Here is a 22,327-nt window from a genome sequence, read left to right as displayed (position 1 = left end):
TATAGGATAGGATCCAAGATAATTGTTTTAGGTATTTTTAAGAATTACAGAACACAACGAAAAATTTAGAAAATATATACTTTCAGCAGAAATTGTTTTTCATTGTCATACATGAGGCTAAAAGACGAAAAGTACATGCAAAGTAAGTCATCTGGCGAATCGTCTGCCGAAGACTAGTAGTTTATTTTGAATTAATGATTTTCTGAGGCTGTTGATTTGCTGCGTTCCTTTATTTAGAGCAGCATTAGGTTACGTATTTTTATATACGTTTAGGTTCGTCTTAGTCATTTTAGTTGAAAGAAAATGGAACAAGATGATGAAAATATGACTAATACATGCAATGCTGATGATCCTGCATACCAACCCCAAAATGAAAAGGTAGTCTTCTATACTTTTCTCACGTATTTTGTACAGTTTTAATAATTGCTAAACAGCTGTCTTTATTATTTTTTGTACATTAAATGATGTTTAAACTTTTAATGAAATTTCTAGTAGCTTGCTGTGCTTGAAGCTTGTATATATCGCTACAAGTATCACGTGCGTAAGAGTAAATATTATATGACCGCTACGTAATTTAATTGTACTTACGGTACGGTAAGCGCTATCGAAAATATTTTTTAATATACCCTGTTTTGTGTTTGATATGTTCTCTGATTTTTTAATTATTATTTAGATGTGGAGTAACTGATGATGAAAATTTGTACAGGCAGTATTTGGCTGTTAGAAACAAATCTAGTACGATACTGACAGCTCTTATTGTATTCGTCCGTTTATTTCATAATTGCATGATTTTTTTATGTGAACAATTCTCCCTCTCTGTATGTACACACCATCCATCCATTACACACACAGTGGTAAGATTAAGCTGATTCAAAGCAATTTAATATGCTACTTCCAAAAATATTTTTAGCTTGGAAAACATGCTGTTAAAATTTGTTTATTTATTTTGGCCAGCTGTTGAAAAGTATGTAATTACATAAAACGCTCAACATTCTTACAGCTGGGCTAAGGAGGACTAGGCAACTAAGAGTTAATTCTGCTCAAAATATGCTGGTGAATTTATTTATTTTTACTATTCCTATTATTACACTAGTTGATACAGAAACTTTCCACTCGGAAAAAGGTGGGAGACAAACATGTAAACTGCAGATTACTTTACTCACTTGAATTATGGAAATAATGTTAATCTAAAGCTGTTGATATCACACATTCTTGAGCTGAAAATGCACAAAGCAATGGATGGAAATGGGTTTTTTTTCATTTGGAAATCTTGTGGATGTTTCGGATTTCTTCTGTGTTCTGCCCATCAAAGGCTGAAATGTCAAATGCATGCCATTAGCAGGTTTTCTGCTATTTGGATGCTAATCAGAAAGGCAGAATTTTAGGCATGTGTAAAAGGCAGAAATAGGAAAATGTTGCCAACTAGTAAAGTATCTCGGTGAATTAGAAGAGCGATCAATGTTTAGTGTTTGGTTCCTTATGATTCATATATCATAGAGTATATCCATTGCTATTTATAATCATACAACCATTTACTGAGCTGTTTATCTGTACTACATTCTCTCTTGTTATGAATACTATATGAAGCTGAAAATAAAATCAAAGCAAGCTCAGTCATATTCTTATTTAATTCTTATATCTCCACTTCTTATATAAAGCCAGTTCAGTGTCTAACCGTGTATGGCATACTTTTTCAGTGTGCAGGATGCATATGTATAGACTGCAAGACCTTGCCCATAAATTTATAAATAAATATTGTTCTGTATGTGCTTCAAATAATCACCATGACAGGAAGTGGTAATTAAATTAACTTAATTTCATATGTGTAAAGATACATGTCTAGGTACCATATCGAACAAAATATAAGATACTTTTTTTAATTTCTGTCTGTCTCAAACCACAACAAATAGAGGAATTGTTACCTTTTTCATTTACACAAAGCTTCAAAAATCCTCTTTTGTCTGATATGACACCCATTTTCCTATATTGAAATCTTACCAATATAGAGCATATATATTCTATTAGGTTTTATTATAGTTTCCAATCATTCAGTGAATAACTTTAAAAAACCTTTGCTGATGCATCAAAAACTGGTCTGAAATTAGTTACGTTATTTTCCTTCAAAACGTGACAATGTGGAAGATAATATCTAAGTAGAGAGTGCTTGACTTCTGGAACTCTTGTCATTCATAACTTCTTTCAACATTCTTCAAATAGTTATTGGTAGTTTTAAAGATCTTTCTCCAGCTTTTGATGTGTGGAATCCATCCATTCGATATGTGGAGTTTTTTAAAACAGTGGCATAGTATGGCAGGGGCAGTAGAATTTCACAACAAATAATAATATCTTGTAATCTGGACTAAATAGTTGAGCCATTTCTTTTCATATTTTTGTCACACCTGCAGTTTAGACTAATTAAAATGGACACAGAAATTTTAATTATTCAACCTGTGATGGAACCAGGGAATCCCTCATTTTTAAGCGAGTGTAGTCATTCCACTCTCTTTAGCAACTGGCAACACTGTCTGTACTAACCAGTTTCCTTGTGGTAATTCTCTATGTTTTATTTATGATGATGACAAATATGCAGTGAGAATTAATTCTATTATATAAAGAACAGAGTTCAGTATTGTCTAATATCACTTGCAACATCTGTCATAGAATTCACATTAACTCAGTTAACTTGCTACAATTCATGATTTTATTTCAATTATTTTCAGTGTGTGTTGTGATTGTTAAATTATTGAACTTTTGAAAAAAATATATTTCAAATTACTCCTTGACTCCAAAAAAAAGTTTTTTTTGACGCCATTCCTGTTTACATGCAATGCTCTCTGAAGTAAAATGGCATCCAAACATAATGCAATAAAACATGAAATGTTTAATCTTTGGATTATGGTAACTTGGCGAAAATTTGGCAACCAACCCTGCTACAGCAACCTGCTAGTTTTGTTTTCACGAAGTAAAGGCATGTTTTTTTTTACTCAACATTTTTCCCAACAATCTGCTAGCTGAATTACACTTATACTAGAACTTTTAGGGAACAAAAATGCTTAATCATGATGAAGATTGGGTGCAAAATTGGGAAAAAGTGCAGAATCGCAAACTGCTTGCCGCGTTTTTAAGAATTGCACATACACGGTATCATCCATGTACCCGTCGACCTATTTTCACTTAAAAAAATCCCAGAATTGCACAAAAATGGCATTGTGCACGCTCTTGACTTTATCCATGCACACTACTAAAGTCCTAGCTAGTAACATTTATCGCCTTACCAAAGTTTCGCCAAACTACCTGTTACCATATTCCAAAGATTGGTCCATGAAACAAATTATAACCTCAATAAACTGTATTTTAAATGAAAATAAAACAAGGAAACAAAATAAAAATGGAAATACATGTTATCTAATCTGCGCAGCACAAAAAAGAAATACTGACTTATTTAGAAATTTCTGTGTCTTCCTCTGTATAGCACACAGAATTCCTTAACAACATCCAAAAACTGTTTAAAATTATTTGAACTAGAATTACAATAGAATATATCTTGCCAATGTAAAAAAAAGCTAATTATTTAAAAACTTTGTGCTTCTTAATAATTTTTACAAGTTTTAGGAAAACACATTTTTAAATATTGTTTCCAAAATTTGATAATAATACGTAAAACCTGTTTAATAATATGGGTAGATTAGACTTTAAGGTACCCCTTGTATTATGGCGAAGTTGTTTGATTTATCGCCAAGTTGTTGTTTCATTTGTGGTAGCCTGAGTAGTTGAATGTTATGGAAACCCTATTGTGATGTAATCGGGTGCATGATTCTGGAAAATTTTGAATCATGGGATGTTTTGTAAGTGTTTTTGTGGTGTGTATTAAAACCGTTTAAATGGATTTGAATGGGTTTGTAGGAAGAAAGGTTCAGATGGTCACTATGTGAAGCGTTCGATCAGAAAGAGTAGCTGGTTTGAAAAAAGTCATTTGAGTTTGATTGATATTTTGATTTTTATGTGGCTCTGGGTGTACGAAGCGAACTCGAAAATCATGGTAAGTGAATATTTGCTTTTGGTAGTGCTTAAATGTATAACATGTTTTTCTTTTTTTATGTTATTTTATTGTTTGGTTCAAAATGTGTTTTATTGAGATTATGTATTTTTTGTTTGCCTATATTGTAGAATTTGGTGCTCCTTTGACTTTTTAAGTGAAAATGGTTGATCTTTACATTATGGTAACTTGGCGTTTTTTTGGCGAAAATTTGGCGACCAACTCTCTTACAGCAACCCTCTATTTTTTTTTTCCCGCCGCCATTTTGTCTTCACGAAGTAAAGACATGTTTCTTTTCTTTTTATCTACTGAACACTTCTTCCAACAATCTACTAGCCGAATTACACTTATGCTAGAAATTTTATCTAACAAAACTGCTTAATCATGACAAATATTCACTGCAAAATTGGGAAAAAGTGCACAATACCATACTCCTTACGCGTTTTTCAAAATAACACATACACATAAACCATGTACACGCCGACTTATTTATACTTAAAAAAACATCCCATAATTGCACAAAAATGGCATTGCGCACACTCTTCACTATATCCATGTACACTGCTTTTTTCTCATAAATTACAAAAATTTCACGAAAATACATGACAATTTTCTCAATCTTTAAACCCGGTAAAAAGAACATATATGAAATTACTTGATCGCGAAAAAGTATTTACCCTTTCCAAATATGAACATTTCCACATATAAAATAAATAAAATATCCAGAAACTTTTACCTCTAAATCATCTATTACATTATACACGTCACCAACGAATTCATACCGCAAGCATTACAAATACTTAGTATCAAATATTAAATTATTTCCATGCACGTTTACTTCAACTTAAACGTGTACCAAATTCCTACAAACATAAAATTCACAAAATAACTATCATTTAATTAAAATATCACTAAACCATGTACACGTCGACTTATTTTTACTTAAAAAAACATCCCAGAATTGCACAAAAATGGCATTGCGCACACTCTTCATTATATCCATGTACACTGCTTTTTTCTCATAAATTAGAAAAATTTCACGAAAATACATGACAATTTTCTCAATCTTTAAACCCGGTAAAAAGAATATATGAAATTACCTGATCACGAAAAAGTATTTACCCTTTCCAAATATGAACATTTCCACATATAAAATATCCAAAAACTTTTACCTCTAAATCATCTATTACATTATACGCGTCACCAACGAATTCATACCGCAACCATTACAAATACTTAGTGTCAGATATTTAAATTATTTCCATGCACGTTTACTTCAACTAAAACTTATACCAAATTCCTACAAACATAAAATTCACAAAATAACTATCATTTAATATAATTAAATTCAAAAATACTACTTAAAATATAAATGAGCACATACATTAAATTAATACATACATAAATACCCATTTCGAATTCACTTTAGTTACGGCCATGGGATCCAAAAATTCACGAACACTGTTTCACACAACACAGAATAAAGCCAAATACAAAATTTCCAGATTTTTTCCCGATTTCCCCCCTTTTCCGATTAAAGAACCGTAATTCGTCCAATAATATCACATGACATATCCCATGATCTCTCATTTCCCTTACACAAAATAATGTGTAATCGGAACTGAGTACTGCTCACATTATTACCAAAGTCCCAGGTAGTAACCTTTATCGCCTCCAAAATGTCGCCAAACTACCAGTTACCATATTGTAAAGATCAACCGTGAAAATATATCGATGTGTACATGGACAAAGTAAAGGCAGTGTGCAATGCAAGTTTGTGCAATTCTTGAAATTTTTTTTAAGTGAAAATAGGTCAACGTGTACATGGATAAAGTTAAAAGAGTCTGCAATGCCATTTTTGTGCAATTCGGGTTTTTTTTTTTTTAAGTGAAAATGGGTCAACGTATACATGGATAAAGTCAAAGGAGTGTGCAATGCTATTTTTGTGCAATTCGGATGTTTTTTTTTTTTTTTTTAAGTGAAAATAAGTCGATGTGTACATGGATACGAAGTTTGTGCAATTGTTTGTCTTGTTATTTTGCCTTTGTGTAGCGACGATTTTTGGCCCAAAAATCACCGCTTCGCAAGCCAAAATAACGAGTCAAAGAACTGCACAAAATCGGTATCCATGTACCTCCAAGTTTCGCCAAGGGGTACCCTAAACTATACCTTTACCAATAATATTTTATTACATGTTTATATTATTTATGTAATAAAACATGTATAGAATCTATATGATCCCTAATACCTGTAACTTCTAAATCCCATAAATTAGAAATGCTCATATCAGTTGCAAGCACTTAAGTCATATTCACGTTTATTCTATTCTGACTTCCAGGAAGTTTTGCCATTAATGTCCCAGCTTAATTTGGTTTTAATGGAAATTAAACTTTCTTTAAATTCTTTAATTGTGCTGTTGTTGTGACCAATTGCGCTTGTCTGACATGCAAACTATCCCACAAAATTCAGAAATTCATTGTACAAGAAGTACAAGACTACACCTGTCATTGGCAATAGCCTTGGACATGATATAAGTGACAGTACAATTTGGCCCAGTTACGTCCCAATTTTTAGGAAGGGCATCTTGGGGAATGGGTCTGAGACCCCTCTTTCTTTACCACCAGTCCACTGTAAGGTGGATAGTATCCAGTCCTTATCCACTTAGTCTCAGAGGACTTTTGGCTGCCATATATTTACAGTGCCCCCATGATTCAAAGACATTATACATTCACAAAAGCCATGCTTTTTCTGGGATTCGACTCCAGACCCTTCAGTACGATAGTCAGAGTCACTAGCCATTATTCCATTTGGTCGACAGTTCTTTTCCTACACTTGTAAAGAGTTTTCCTGCAACATCTGATCCAATTAATATTTCAGTAGGACTTGGCTCCTTTTTCATGTCACATGTAATAATATTAGAAGTTTCAAGCTCTCGAATACAGGGTCCATAGCTAATTCAAGAGATGACACCATAAATAATTTCTTGATCTAATGCTTCAAGATTGTAGATATTTACCATCAATATTATAATAATGAATAAATCTTGTAAAATTTATGTTTCGTTTCATTTGTTGGGTAGTCTATATTTTAGGGTATCCTTTGGATTATCGCCAAGTTGTTGTTTCATTTATGGTAACCTGAGTATTTTGCGACGAATGTTTTGGAAAACCTAATATGAAGTCATTGGCTGTAATGCACGACTGCTATGAATTTGACTGTTGGGAAAATATTTCTCAGAGCTTATTTCTGTGTTTGATGTTGGTTATTTTGTGTTGTATACCATAAAATGGCTGCCAGTGGTAAGATTAATCTGAAGTTTCTATATGATTTGGAATGAATGGGAAAGAAAATATTCATTGAGTTGTGTGTAAATGAAGATTTAAATGGCTTCGTTCACCTATCAATAAATTACGCAGTGACACTTTTAAGGATTCGGAAACCGGAGCTCATGTAAGCTCTATGGAAGGTATGTGGGGTGTGTAATAAAATGGGATTTTCGAAAGAAATGCCACCAACAGTTCAACAATAGGGATGATATTTTTGATTTTGTGAATTTATGTTGCAATGACAGTATACAGTTTTTGAATCTTTTTAAGGAATTCTGTGTGCTACACTTTGAAAATATAGAAATTTCTAAATAAAGTAATTTGATATTTCCTTTTTGTACTGCACAGATTAGATAACATGTTTTTCCATTATGTTATTTTCTGGTTTTATTTTGATTTAAAATGCAGTTTATTGAGATTATAATTTTTATGTTTTATTGCGTTATGTTTTAGGTGCTATTTTACTTGGGAGGCCATTGCTAATAAACAGGGGTGGTGCCAAAAATCGACAATTTTCGCCAAGAGGTACCCTGAAATATATTTTCCCCATTGTATTTCCAAATAAAGAATGGTGTACAGTTTCTTCTTAAATTAGTTTTTAAGTCATATTTAAAGCTGAAAACTTAAAAATATATGACTTCTGAGATCCTGTTTCAGTTAACACATGAACATGACACTCAGTGTCATTACCTATTAACTTTACAGCGAGTGTCTGAAGAAAACCATCAGGATTAGAAAATGAATTTGGATTGTAATTATCAATACATTATACATTTTCCTTTGTTGATTCAAGGGGCTTATTTTCACAAACTGAATTATTTTTATATTTATTGTTATCATTTGTTTTATGTTGCTCTGGGCACATTACCAAAAAAATATCTCTTTGAACATAACATGCACTTCACTGAAATATTATTCTATCAAAATATTTCAAAACCAAAATATTTATTCTATCTAAAATATCAAAATATTTATTCTTTCAAAAGAATTTGCTATGCTATAAACAACAGTTTCTTTATTTTTTTTAATATAAAATTATCTTAACCTTAAAATAATTACTAAACATGAATTAAATTCTTGCCACTTTCCTCCATTTGATGACTTTTTTCATGTTTACAAACAATACCATGTCTAAGAGACCTTAATATTTTAAAAGGTATGATCATTCACTTTCAGTAAACAAGCTCTACCAAGTCATGTAGCAAGAAAAAATGCTGTTCATCAGAATAATAAAAACATAAATTTGTTTATAGAAAATACAGGCTCATTACAAGTTACAGTTTCACATGCTACACTTGTGAGAGAAGAGCACGCTGTTACCAATCCGCTACAGCTAAGTACTGGCATATAAGGTGTAACTCATCAATAGCCAATATTTACATTATTGACATCATAAGACAGTAACTATACATCTTGTCTTTCATATAATATCCATCTGGGTTAGGTCAGGTGACCTCAATAACCATTTTACATTAACTGCTTAGCCAATGATCCTGTGCTTTAAATTGTCTGGCCAGTATGATGAGATGCTATCATATTAGAACCACACAGAATGTAAGTAGACTAACAGTAGGTCATATAGAAAATTGGGTACTGTGGTTTGCGATAGTTCCAAATATCTTTATCCAATTAAACTTTCACAGTAGAACACAGATCTTCTCAAAATATTAACCAGACAGTGAAGGTTACTGCACCAATTCTTGCTGTGATAGGTTTTTCAGGTGCTTAGTGGTCAAGTTATGTTAATTTAATTCCACACTGTGATTAGATTTTTTTTTTTTTTCCTTAAGCCATGAAGTCCAGCTGTACTGTAGTATATTGACTGGATTATCATGACATTATGCCATTTGTGTTGTTTCTGATAATTTCTTATGTTTGTTTTGTGCTGCATAGATGAATTCTCAATTTATGTATAGTTTGCCATGTACACTGTGAAAAAATAAAATGGGACAGTTCAATATCTCTAATTTTACTGGTCTGATTGATGAAATTCAAATTGTGTTTTTTGTGTCTCAAAAGCACGGCTTAGGATATAAATATTAAGATTTATATATAGCAATGTTCTAGTATAGGTATTTTAACACAAAATCGGACTTTTTCTAAAATGACAGGCCAATTTTTTTTCCATATTTTGATTCTATGACTCAAATTATGCCTAAATATTAAATTTTGTAAAATTTGGTGCAAAATTTATGGAGAAACTCAAAAATTTATCTTGTCACATTTTTTTTTCAGTTTGGGCTAAGAATACTTCACTTAGCAAACATCTTAATATATCGCAACCTATTTTCCTTACCCTTTTTACATTGTGCTCAAGAGGAAAAAAAGTGACATTGTTCCTATTTTCAAATAATTTTAACTACATTTGATGTTATTATCACTTTCAACAAATATGCCAAATTTCAAAACGCACCAATATATAAATTCAGGTATGTCTTCGGAAATTTTGAATAAAAAACTCTAATTTTTTGCAGGTATGCTTAGAAATACATCTACTTTAAGACGACAGTAAAAATTTCATAGATTGTAATTCACATTTTTTTCAAAAAATTTATAAATTTATTTTAAAAATAAATCAGAAAAAATGGGCAAACTTTATTTGGAATGAACCTAAATTTTGAAATATCAAAGGAAGAACCAAATATGTTTAATAAAAAAGAGAGATTAATAAACATATACTAAATTCAGTTAACACTGAGGAGCTAAAATTTTGAGAGCTAATTTTTTAAAAGCTACTTGTGCAATTTTTACAGTAATTGGCGTTTTGGCATAATTTGAGTTGTAGAATCGAAATATGAAAAAATTTGGTATGTAATTTCATAAAAAGTCCAGTTTTGTGTCAAAATACCTATATTAGAAAAATACCATATATAAATTTATTACATATCCTAAGTCATGCTTTCAAGACATCAAAATTGCAATTTGAATTTCGTTAATTGGCTTGGTAGAACGGGCGATATAGAACTGTCTTTTTTTTCTTTTTTTTCTTGCTGTCATACTGCTGTGTCAGTGGATTAGTGCCTAGGCTAAGACCTTTACTGGTTGTACATGCATGTCTACAAATGTCAGCCTACCTGACTGGTGACAGCTTATGAGGCTCCTTTTTTCTGTAAGCAAACAACACAATGATAATAGCTGCAGTTGAATCAGAACAGTTAAGGACACATAATTGCATACTGCCATGCTTCCTTTCTTGCCTGGTAACTGTGTTGTATTTTATATGTGTTGGGTACATGCTCAGTGATGATTACAAGATGTACACAAACATCGTTTATTCTACATTACTCATCTACTATTCTATATTACAGTTACGATTAAAGATAATAATAGATGCAGTTACAGTTACATATATAACATCTCCCTTTTTTATAAAAAATAATAATAGTAGTAAAATTAAACATATTCTTTTAAATAATAAGGTTTCTTAACAGTCCTACCAGATCGAGTGACGTAGTTATGTCCATTTGAAAAATTTGATGATACTATACCTCTTTCACTATTTGGTGACACAACACTTCTGTTAGGTTTTAAAGGACTTACAGGCACATCTAAATTTGTAGTGCTCCTACTATTTTCATGTATCTCGGGTTCATCTATAACTTCATTCTCATAGTTGTTTTGTATTGCAAACTCTTCTTGATTAGTTCCTTTAAGAAGGTCTCTTCTGTTCCTTTCTACAATTCTTCCATCTGTTCTTATAATTCTATATGAACATGGTCTTTCTGCTTCTTCTATAATTTTCGCTCTTTCATTTAGTTTTCTCCCTTTCTCTTTTATGTAAACATGATCTCCTGTTTTCAGTGGTTTTAATGGTCTTGCATTCCTATCATAATAACTTTTTTGTAAGGTTTGTCTCTTCAGCAAATGTTGTTTATGGTCTTCATATCATTTAGCTTGGACAAAATTCTCTTTTATAGGCATCAATCCATTTACTTTTCTTCCAAACATCAATTCTGAAGGTGACTTAATTTTATCTGAAATAGGAGAGTTACGATATTCCAGTAAAACTAAATATGGATCTTTGTTGTCAACTACAGCTTTTTCTAACATTCGCTTAACAGTTTGAATACGTCTTTCAACCATTCCATTAGACTGTGGGTATTTTGGACTTGAAGTTCTGGTTTCAAAATTCCATCTTCTTGCAAAATCTTTATATTTCCTGCAATTATATTGTGGACCATTATCCGAATGTACCATTTTCGGAATACCATGTCTTGCATTTATTCTTGCAAAAATTGATTTCAATTGCTTTATCACTGCTACACTTGACAAATCTTCCAAATGTCCAATTTCAACATATTTGCTAAAATAATCTATAACTATTAGATAATCCCTTCCTTGAAAGTAAAAGAGATCTGTTCCCAATACTTCCCATGGACCATTAGGTATTTCTTTAGATATCATTGGTTCTTTAGTATTAGCTTTTTGTAAACTTAAACATGTTTGACAATTCAGTACCAAATCTTCAATTTCTTTGGACATTCCTGGCCAATATAATATTTCTCTTGCTTTGATCTTGCATTTTACTACTCCTAAATGACCATAATGAATTCTGCTTAACATATCTTTAACATAAACTTCTTGGTACAACAACACAGGAATTTTTAAATATTACTCCATTTGCTTCTGATAGTTCTTCTCTGAAGTTAAAATATGGTTTTGCCAGTTCTGGAACCATACATTTTTCATCTGGCCATCCAGCTTTAATTAATTTTCTTAAAACTTGTAGTTCATCTTTTTCTGTTTCCAGTTGAAAAACTTCCATTTTACCATTAGACATTGGTATACATTCTGCAACTAATCCAACATGAGCTTCTATTTCTCCTTCAAAGAAATCAGATCCTTTATCAGTGAATGATCTTGATAATGCATCCGCTATAAAAAGTTCTTTTCCTGGTTTATATTTTATCTCAAACTGATATGGCTGTAATCTTATACGCATTCTTTGTAGTCTTACAGGGCATTTATTTAATGGCTTTTTAAAAATTGATTCCAGTGGTTTATGATCACTTTCCACAGTAATATTTTTTCCAAATATATACTGGTGAAATTTCTCACACGCAAATACAATAGCTAAAGTTTCCTTTTCAATTTGAGCATAATTCTTCTGTGTATCTGTAAATGCCTTAGATGCATATGCCACTGGTAAATTATTCTGCAGTAAGACTGCTCCTAGTCCTTCTTGAGATGCATCTACAGATAAAACTACTGGCATGTTTATATCATAATACTGTAAAATTGGTTTATTTACCAAGACATCTTTTAGTCTTCTAAATGCTTTTTCATGTGTTGCATTCCAATTCCAGATAACTTGTTTTTTCAACAAATCTCTTAAACATGATGTCAATTCTGATACATTAGGTATAAATCTAGAAACATATGTAATCATTCCTAGGAAAGTTTCTAATTCTTTCACATTTTTTGGTGGTTTTATATCTAGAATAGCCTTAATTTTGTCTTCATCTGGTTTTAAACCATCTTTAGAAAATATATGTCCCATATATTTCACTTCATTCAGCCCAAATTTACATTTATTTAAATTAAATTTAACATTCTTTTCTCTGGCTCTGTCCAACAACTTTTTTAATCTTGAATCATGTTCTTTTTTATCTTTACCCCAAACTAATAAGTCATATATATATATTTGAACTCCTTCTAAATCACTAAAAATTTCAGAAAAACTTCTGTGGAAAACTTCTGGTGATGAACTCAGTCCATATGGCAACCTCAAAAAACAATATCTACCAAACAGAGTGTTAAATGTAGTAAATTCACAACTTGAATCTGACAGTTTAATTTACCAAAATGCTTTGTTTGCATCTAAAATACTAAAGACCTTTGCATTTGTCATTTGAGATGAAATTTCTTCAAAGGTTGGTATGTGATAATGTTCTCTCAGTATATTTTGGTTAAGGTGCTGAAGATCTAAACACACTCTTAAATTTCCATCCTTTTTCCTTACTACCACTAATGAATTCACGAATTCTGTTGGTTGGTTAACTTTCTTTATAATACCATCTTTTTCCATTCTTGCTAATTCCTTTTTTAATGGATTTAATAAGCTAAGTGGAATTTTCCTACAGGGTTCTATTTTACCAACAGCTCCTGGTTTTAATTTAATATGATATGTATATCAGTTAAATTCCCAGTTCCTTTAAACAAATCTTGATATCCTTTTAAAAGTTCTGGTAACTTTTCATTAGAATCAGGATTTACTGTACAAATCCTTTGTATTAGGTTTAATTTTTGCAATGTAGGTAAACCTAAAATAGCTGGAACAGTTTTATCACATACTACGACTTGAAATTCTATTTCATCCTTGTCCCCTTTCGATGTTTCACATAATAATTTACATTTTCCAACTACATCAATTGTAGTACCATTGTAATTATTTAAAGTGACTTTTGATTTAGTCAAACATTTCTCTCTTAAATTTAATTGTTTAAATTTAGGCAATGGTAGCACATTACACTGAGCTCCAGTATCCAACTTAAATAAATATTTAGATATGTTTACTTTTAGTTTTTCAAACCATTCGGTTTTATTTTTAGAAAATGGATTTATATCTTCTACTGACCCTAAAATATATTCATTACCATTATTATGTAACTCATGCTCTAAACTATTCTGTACAACATTAACATTTTTAAAAGTGCACATTTTAGAAAAGTGATTTTTCTTTTTACAGTACAAGCAAATCTTATTATAAGCAGGACAGTTGTATAACTTATGAAAAGTTCCACATTTTCTACATGGTTTTGGATTATTGTACTTATTTCCTTGATAGTTTGAAGAAGATTTAGTACTTTGTTGCTTTTGTTTTACATGAAAGTCTTTCTTACAAGGCTGACTTTTTTCCTCTGAAGGTCGATATTTATTACGTTTGATAGCTTCTATTTTATTTTCTTCAGTTAAAGTTTTCAGCTGAAGTTCTGCTAATTCAGAAGCTTTACACATTTTAATACATTTCTCCAATGTTAACTGATCTTCCCTTAATAATCTATCTTTGAGATTTTTATTTAGAATTCCACTTACTATTCTATCCCTTATTAAACTATCTTTTAATTCTGCAAATCCACAGTTGCTACTTAATTTCTTTAAATCGGTTAAGAAATCATCAAACGATTCACCTACATGTTGTGTTCGACAGAAAAATATATGTCTATCAACACTTTCATTTGCTTTCGGTATGCAAAAATTTTCGAAAGCTTCAATTACCTTGTCAACATTCTTCTTATCTTCTTCACTTAAATTAAAAGTATTAAATTTTTCAAATGCTTCTTCACCAATAATATGCAATAAAATAGCTACTTTAATTTCAGGTGATTTAGTAATACCACCAGACGCTAACATATAAATTTGGAATTTTTGTTTCCATTTCTTCCAATTTTCGCTTAAATTTCCTTCGAAACTTAGATTACTTGGTGGCTTTAATCCATCCATATTTAATTTAGGACTTTAAATAGTTTATATATACGTATTTTTAGCCACTTCCAATAAAAATAAACAACTCACTTACCAGGGATGATTTCACAGTAAACAACTTCCCGTGATGTTTTTGTTTAGAACATCTTTATCGAGGCTGCATGGTTCTTCAAAAAAGATTTTCTTTTTTAATCAAAGACAGCTGCGCCATGTGTTGTATTTTATATGTGTTGGGTAGGTGCTCAGTGATGATTACAAGATGTACACAAACATCGTTTATTCTACATTACTCATCTACTGTTCTATATTACAGTTACGATTAAAGATAATAATAGATACAGTTACAGTTTAACTGCATTCTGTATACAAAAGAACTTTCATATTTACTACCTCTAGTAGCTCATTTTCCTAGCCTGAATCATGTGCAGGAGCATTATCCATAAATAGCAAGTGATAGATTCCTTTCTAAAAGGTATTTCCTCTGTGTAGGCCTGAAGACCTTGTTGATATATATAAGGTAAGATATACGAGACCCAAGTTTTTCTGTTGAACCTCCTCATATTTAACTGGCTTATTACATTTTGCTCATTAAATATCTTGAAAGCTTGTGGATTCTCAGAATGATACATGTGTAGGGCCTTTAAAATCCCTTCTTGCATTAGCATTCAACAAGAGAATGAGATATTCTTTTAGGGTTTTTTGAAGGGAAATTACATTCTTTATATAACTCTTTTTGGGGATCTTTTTCCAAAAAAGGCCTTCTTTGATTGCAGTTAAAAATTTGCTGAGGCCAGGTAACACTCATTAGCTACTCGAACTTGGCATTAAAAGCCTTAGTGTACATGCTCGCAGCCTTTCCATGCTTCATAATACTGTGGATGCCTCTTCTTCTTGTAAGGTTATCAAACCAAGCCCTTCTTATATTGGAGCCTTCTTCAGGCAGTTTACTTGTGATATCAGTGTACAAGGCTTTTGCCTTCTTACACGTAAAAATATCAGTCACAATATTGCCTAAATTTGCTTCTTTATCCAGACGGGAATAACTTTTACTTAATCCCTGAACACTTGGCTGTTATTTCAACACTCTTGTGACTCCTTATTGTTTTTTTCTTCTTCGGTATGGGGGGGGCAAATCATCAACATAGACTTCTTATAAAATCTAAGGTTGATCTTTTTTTGCTTCTTTATGATTTTTATGTGAACTTCTAACATAATTGTTTGCTTCTTCTTTCCACTGTTGATTTCAGTCTTTTTCTTCTTAGGAGCTACTCGTATTATTACAGTTAATAAAGAACAACTACTACACTTAAAAAAAAGAAAATATGTACAAAAAAGTGGTTACAGTTTTCACTATATGAATGAGACATGCTGACTAAGCCTGAACGTGGGTCATGATTACCCACAATCCTGCAGCAAGAGGATGGGGACTATAGACTCCTTTGTGATCATGTGGCACTTGGCAGGCTAAGGCATGATAATTTGTATTGCCAAGCATTGCTCATTTGTCAAGTTAAAATTAATTTAAAAAATTTTACTTACCTTGCAAAATACTCATAAGCCAAGTTATTCTTAATCCAACCTTTTGCTGTGTATTTAAAACCATCTTAAGGAAGGTTTTTATTTTTCTTTCCTAAATTCCTTTAAAAATGCCTAGATAGTTTTTCTGTGTGAAGCTATCTGATGTTTGAATTAATGTTGTAATTATTATTATATATTATTTCTGTTGTTAAAATTCCTTTTTATCTTTATTTATGCAATGAAACCTGATAAAGATAGTAGAATTAGAAAAGTATTTTTATTGGTTCCTGGAAAATATAAGTATACTGTATAAAAAACATCTTATTGTTAAATGATTAAGATTCGAAAATTAAATATGGAAACAGACCAAATTCATAATGGCCTTATTCAGCCATCAAATGGCACTCAGCCTAGTAACTTTTACCACTAGACAAGACATAACATCTTTAATTTATCCTTCAAATTAAATTCGCAAACTGAGAGTTTTAAAACTATCATATATTACTGAATTTTTATTTTTAATATCTCTTATCTCATAATGTATCTAATTCATGTAATTTATAATATACATCAATTATTTTTATAAATACACTAAATTCTATCATGGCAATCAAGTGACCAGTATTTCTCAGAATGCAAACAAATTTCAGTGTTCAGTATAACTTCTGTAAGATAATTACCACTGTAAACTTCAAAATCATCTGAAATCGCAAGTAGTCATTAGAAAAAACTCACTGTATTTGTACCATTATTAAAAATTAATGTAAGATTTTTCTAATGCCATACATTACATACTTCAGTACAAAACTGGTTAAAATTAGGTATGGCACAAAAATCGTTCTGTGCTACCTAATTACACTTTTTAACCATGAGCACTTGAGAGGTTATTTTCAACCAAAGCTTAAAGGTTGACTAAGAGGAGACATCAAGAAATACTTCTGTCCTTCTTATTAAGAAAGATCTTTCTCAAGATCTTTGATAAAAGAAAGATCTTTTATCAAGATCTTTCTGTTCTTCTGTCTTATTCTTCATCAAGAAATACTGTCTTTAAAGTCCACTTATAAAGTGGACTTTAAATAGCTGATAGAAAACTAAATTTTACCTTCTGAAGGCTGAAAATGCTAGGAAACACGTTTCATCTATTATTGAATAGCATTACAAAAATGGCTGAAAAGTGTCTCAGTGAGATATTAATTTGAATTCTAGGTAATAAATGATGCAGCTGAAGAAAATGCACCAGAGTGTGCTATAATTCAACCATCTATTTCTACACTGCCGCCAGTTCTACCTGTGATACCTGTTACAGATTCTGGAATCATTCCAAAAGTACAGTAAGTATTGTGTCCTTATACATTGTGAATAATTAGTTCATCAGTTAATATGAAATATAAAAATATTTGAAAAGGATAAATAATAAAAAATCTGGAATTTTATTACCAATGGTATGGTATGTAGCTGTTATAATCCTTATATCATATTTAATTATTTTAAGGTATGAATTTTTATATATAATAAGCATCAATATTTTAACATTTTAATGCCATGTAATATGAAGTTTAAAAATATTTGAAAAGGATAAATAATAAAAATCTATAATGGGTTTACCAATGATTATGGTATCTAGATACTTATATCATATTATAATCACAGGTTATAATCCTTATATCATATTTAATTATTTTAAGGTATAAAGGGTATTTTTATATATAATAAACATCAATATTTTAACTTTTTAATACCATGTAATATTTTAATACCGTAATAATTATAATTTAGGAAATACTTTAAAATACTGTATGTATGCTGTAATTAAAACAGGAAAAGTGTCCTTAAATATGCATTAAATATTTTATTTTATCATAGTTTTAGTTTGTCTTAGATGATATGTGTATCAACGTAAAATTTTCTTTATATTAGAAGAATTGATTATAATGTTTCTGATGCAGTATTTTGAAGTTATTTAAAAATCTCTTTTTAGCAATGTTGTGAGCTCAGTAGACCTGTGCTGTAAATTAGATTTGCGTAAAATTGCTTTTCGGTTACGCAATGCTGAATACAATCCGAAACGATTCCATGCTGTTGTAATGCGTATACTGCAACCTCGAACAGCTGCCTTAATTTTTGCTAGTGGGAAAATTGTTGTAACTGGAGCTAGAAGGTATGTTATCAAAAATTTATAATGTTTTAATAGTAATAACATTAAGTGTTGTTTCCCTTTTTAAAAATTGTATTAAGTATATATGTAAAAGTGAAAATAATAAAATTCAGCTCTCCAAGTAACTAAATCTGAAATTTATAAATTTTAACTGCAGTATTATGAATTATGTTAGACAGATCATTTATGTTTTCTTCAAAGTAATAAGCAAGCAAATCCATTTCAAAAATTTGCCTGTATCATCACGACACACTATTGTATCCCCCTTTTCAACAAAAGGCACTGTGTAACTACTGATAACTCTTATACGTCCCCAGAACTGGCCGAATTGCTAATATTGTGTAAAACCGATATATATGGCACAGTTCGTCTGAACAGGAAAGGTATGCCTGTTGAGCTAAAAAAAAAAAAAAAAAGATGTCGAAAAAGGGAGAAATTGCTGCATATTAAAAGGGAAAAGTCATGGTCCTGAAATGGAAGGACAAAAAGGATGTAGCACAACTTTCCACTGCGCACAACACAGAGATGATTGAAGTTACCAGCAGGAAGAAAACAAAAATGAAACCAAAAGTGGTAGTGGATTACTATAGAACTATGGGAGGGGTCGACCGTGTAGACCAAAGACTAAGAAGTTACAATGTCACTAAAAGAAGAGGGAAAAAATATTACAAGAAGATATTTCTCCATTTTCTTGGATATAGCACTGTGGAATTCATATGTGTTGAGAAAACAATTGAAAAGTACCACTTTGTGGAATTTTCTGCAAAAGGAGGATGTCCTTCTGTTGAGCACCTGCCTTCACACTTGTTTGAAAGATGCTTTGTTGACTGCATTCCACCAACAGAGAAGAAAACTAATCCAACATGACAGTGTATTATTTGCTGCTCAAAGAGAGACAGTAGAGGAAAGAAGGTAAATAGAGAAACAAGGTTTTACTGTCCAGATTACGATGTTGAACTCTGTGCAGTAATGTGTTTTTGAATGTATCATACACGATCAAATTTTGATTAATAGTTTCATAATCATTTATGTAAATGCAAAGGATATAAATTAAATTTAATTCAAGATAAAAGCTAGGTATTCTAAGCTTTATGTTTATAGTTAGTGTGAATTAACTCCAAAGTCTAATGATTTCTGCCATACAGATTGCCAACTATACAGGTAAATTACTCATTTATTTAAATTGATTTTTTTTACATTAATTTTTAGGAAATTTTGTATGCGAATCATGCTATTATGTTTAAAAAGCTATGTATGTATAAAAATAAGCATAAAAAATTTGACATTTTTTTACCCATAATCCCGAAATAAAATGAACCTGGAAGGTGTTAATGTTACATTTTTATTCTGTGACAGTACTTGTGTATAAAAATTTATGTTTTAATAATGCTAAAATAAAATTATTAGTTATCTCTTGATTATATTTAATATTCATAGAAAAATATTTCTCAAATTAGCATCTTGAAATTTAATGTATGTGTCACTTCAGTAACTCAGTAGATAAATGGAAATATACTTTGTCTTTAAAACACAATAACACGCCGAACAAATACTAATTCAGAAGTCAAACAACAAAAATCAGCCTTATATTTTCAATTTTTCACAGAAACGCTGATTTTTGTTGTTCACTTCTGAATTATACTTTGTCTTATTTTCAGTGAATCTGATGCTAATCTAGCTGCAAGGAAATATGCAAGGCTTATTCAGAAATTAGGATTTAATGTAAGTATAATCTAAAAATATTTATTCTGTTTTTTAGTTAATTCTTTCAAGAAAGCCTGTAAGCTTTCAATTAATTATTTGACTTACATAATTGTTGTTGAGAATCGAGCATTTAATTAATATTATGTGCAGTTTCAGTGGCATCATTATTTTATTGTTTTAATATGTTTTATGTATCTGGCATCACTATTATTTTCGTCATTCTAAAAGTTGTCATGTAAACAATAAGACGTACATAAGTTCTCTTTACTTTTTTTGTTAATAAAGTCCAAAAATTCGGTGCTGCTTTGGTAGATGGTTGCACGGATTTTGGCGAGCAATACGACTTATGGTAAACCCACTGCTGGATAAGTTATTTATGGTAGCTGATACTTTGTTGTCATTTATTTTTAAAATAATGTGTTTTATTATGCATAAATTCTGTGTTTTAAATATTATTTATGGCTTCTAAATATTAAAAATCAATTTAATTTTGTGTTTTTATTTGAAATAAAAATTTTATTATTTATGATATGAAATTTTATGGTGTGGATGATGTAATCAATGACATCACCTTACTTTAAAAGTAATTAGTTTTAATATCTATAAATTTAATCTAATGTTTTAAATATTATTTATGGCTGTTAAATATTAAAATATAATTTAATTTTGCATTTTTAAAAAAATGGTTTTATTATGAATGATTATTTAAAAAATTTTAATTCTATGTGGGATGTAATCAGCTCTCTGATTGGTTACTGAATATTTGTGCATTACCATGCCATTTTAAAATTTTATTATTCCTATCTTCGAATTCCTCAGTTTTCAAATGGAATGGATATGTCCGTTTTGAAGATGAATGTTGTTATTGGTAATTACCAAGAATTATTGGTATCGGAATAAAAAAATTACCCTTTGAGACCTTATTTTGGCCAACCTGGATTTCCTAATCAAAGATTTATTTATAAATTGTTATAAACGTCAGAGGAAATTTATTTTAAATTTTTGGAAGAAACCTCGCTAATTGCTTCTTCAATGAAGTGCGAGAAATGTGGATCACAGATGAAAAAAAAATTTTTTTTTTTTTTTTTTTTTTTTTATGGTGTGTGTGTGTGTGGTATTTATCAATATACGACAGGTAAAATACTTTAAAAAAGTAAGTACATACTTTTCTTTTACTTTATAATTGTATACTTCAATTTTTATTAAAAAATTAATACAATGTTTTAAAAAATTCCTGTGATATTTATTGCCATATATGTTTTAATGTTAAATAATTAAATCCTATGAAACTTATTTTACAGTATTTAAATTTAAGTAATATTTTAATTCTTTTAAACGTTGGTATGATGTTTTTAATTCAATATTCAATTTAAGTAATATTTTAATCCAATTAAATGTTGGCACAATGTTTTTATAGCGGTGTTTTTATTCTTTTATATGAAAGTAATAATTTAACCTTACTTTAGCATTTTATACTCTTAGTAAATGTATTTATTTACATTTGCCAGCCATTTTAAAAAAAGTTTCAAACAAAAATTAATCCATTATTTTTAACGATATTATTATTATTATTATTATTATTATTATTATTATTATTAAAGTTTTGAATACTTTTACTATATGCGTAGAATACGTAAAAACAGCATTTTTCAAAATGGCTGACGACTGTAAAAACCATGCCAACGATTGCGCCAACGTAAATCGCCAAAAATCCGTGTATCCGTCTACCAAAGTAACAACAAAAATTCAATTAGCCATCACTCTGTTTGTTAATTTTATAACAATTGTAATATGTTCATGTAAAAGTGAAAGAATAAAACTCACTTTAAATGGTTTAAAGATGCATTGTGAATTTAGTTTAAAATAAATGTTATGTAAGATGAGATTAAAAGTATTTTCATCTAAAAGAAGAAAAGCATAGTTTATTCTAATGTTCAAAATTTAAAGAGGATGTATTTTAATAAAATCTGCAAGTATACAGTACTTTGAGTAAGCTTATGAAAAGTATATCTTTGCTCAAAAGGTAAACAATAACAGAAGATAAAACTACAAGGAAACAATTTAAGAGTTTGGCAAATGCTTTCGCTTGCTTCTCAGAAATTATGTTAAAATATTAAGAAACCATATGAAAGTTCTAGACAGCTAATGTATAACATGCATTCA

The 22,327-nt window shown here is 30.3% G+C and overlaps 1 protein-coding gene across 1 annotated transcript in view; it reads left to right on the top strand.

Annotated features, from left to right (window-relative positions):
* The first annotated feature begins 135 nt into the window (after positions 1-135).
* LOC118202104 (uncharacterized) overlaps positions 136-22,327 on the top strand; it is a 58,576-nt gene continuing 36,384 nt past the window's right edge. The window contains exons 1-4 of the mRNA XM_085822499.1: positions 136-378; positions 17,512-17,636; positions 18,284-18,463; positions 20,119-20,182. Coding sequence (XP_085678625.1) covers positions 304-378; positions 17,512-17,636; positions 18,284-18,463; positions 20,119-20,182 — 444 coding nt within the window. The 5' untranslated portion in view covers positions 136-303. The remainder of the gene's footprint in view (positions 379-17,511; positions 17,637-18,283; positions 18,464-20,118; positions 20,183-22,327) is intronic.

Source organism: Stegodyphus dumicola, chromosome 8 (genome assembly GCF_044657685.1).
Source record: "Stegodyphus dumicola isolate Sdum_Otavi_A_Nest chromosome 8, ASM4465768v1".
Lineage (NCBI taxonomy): Eukaryota > Metazoa > Arthropoda > Arachnida > Araneae > Eresidae > Stegodyphus > Stegodyphus dumicola.
This window is presented reverse-complemented; position numbering and strand designations above follow the sequence as displayed.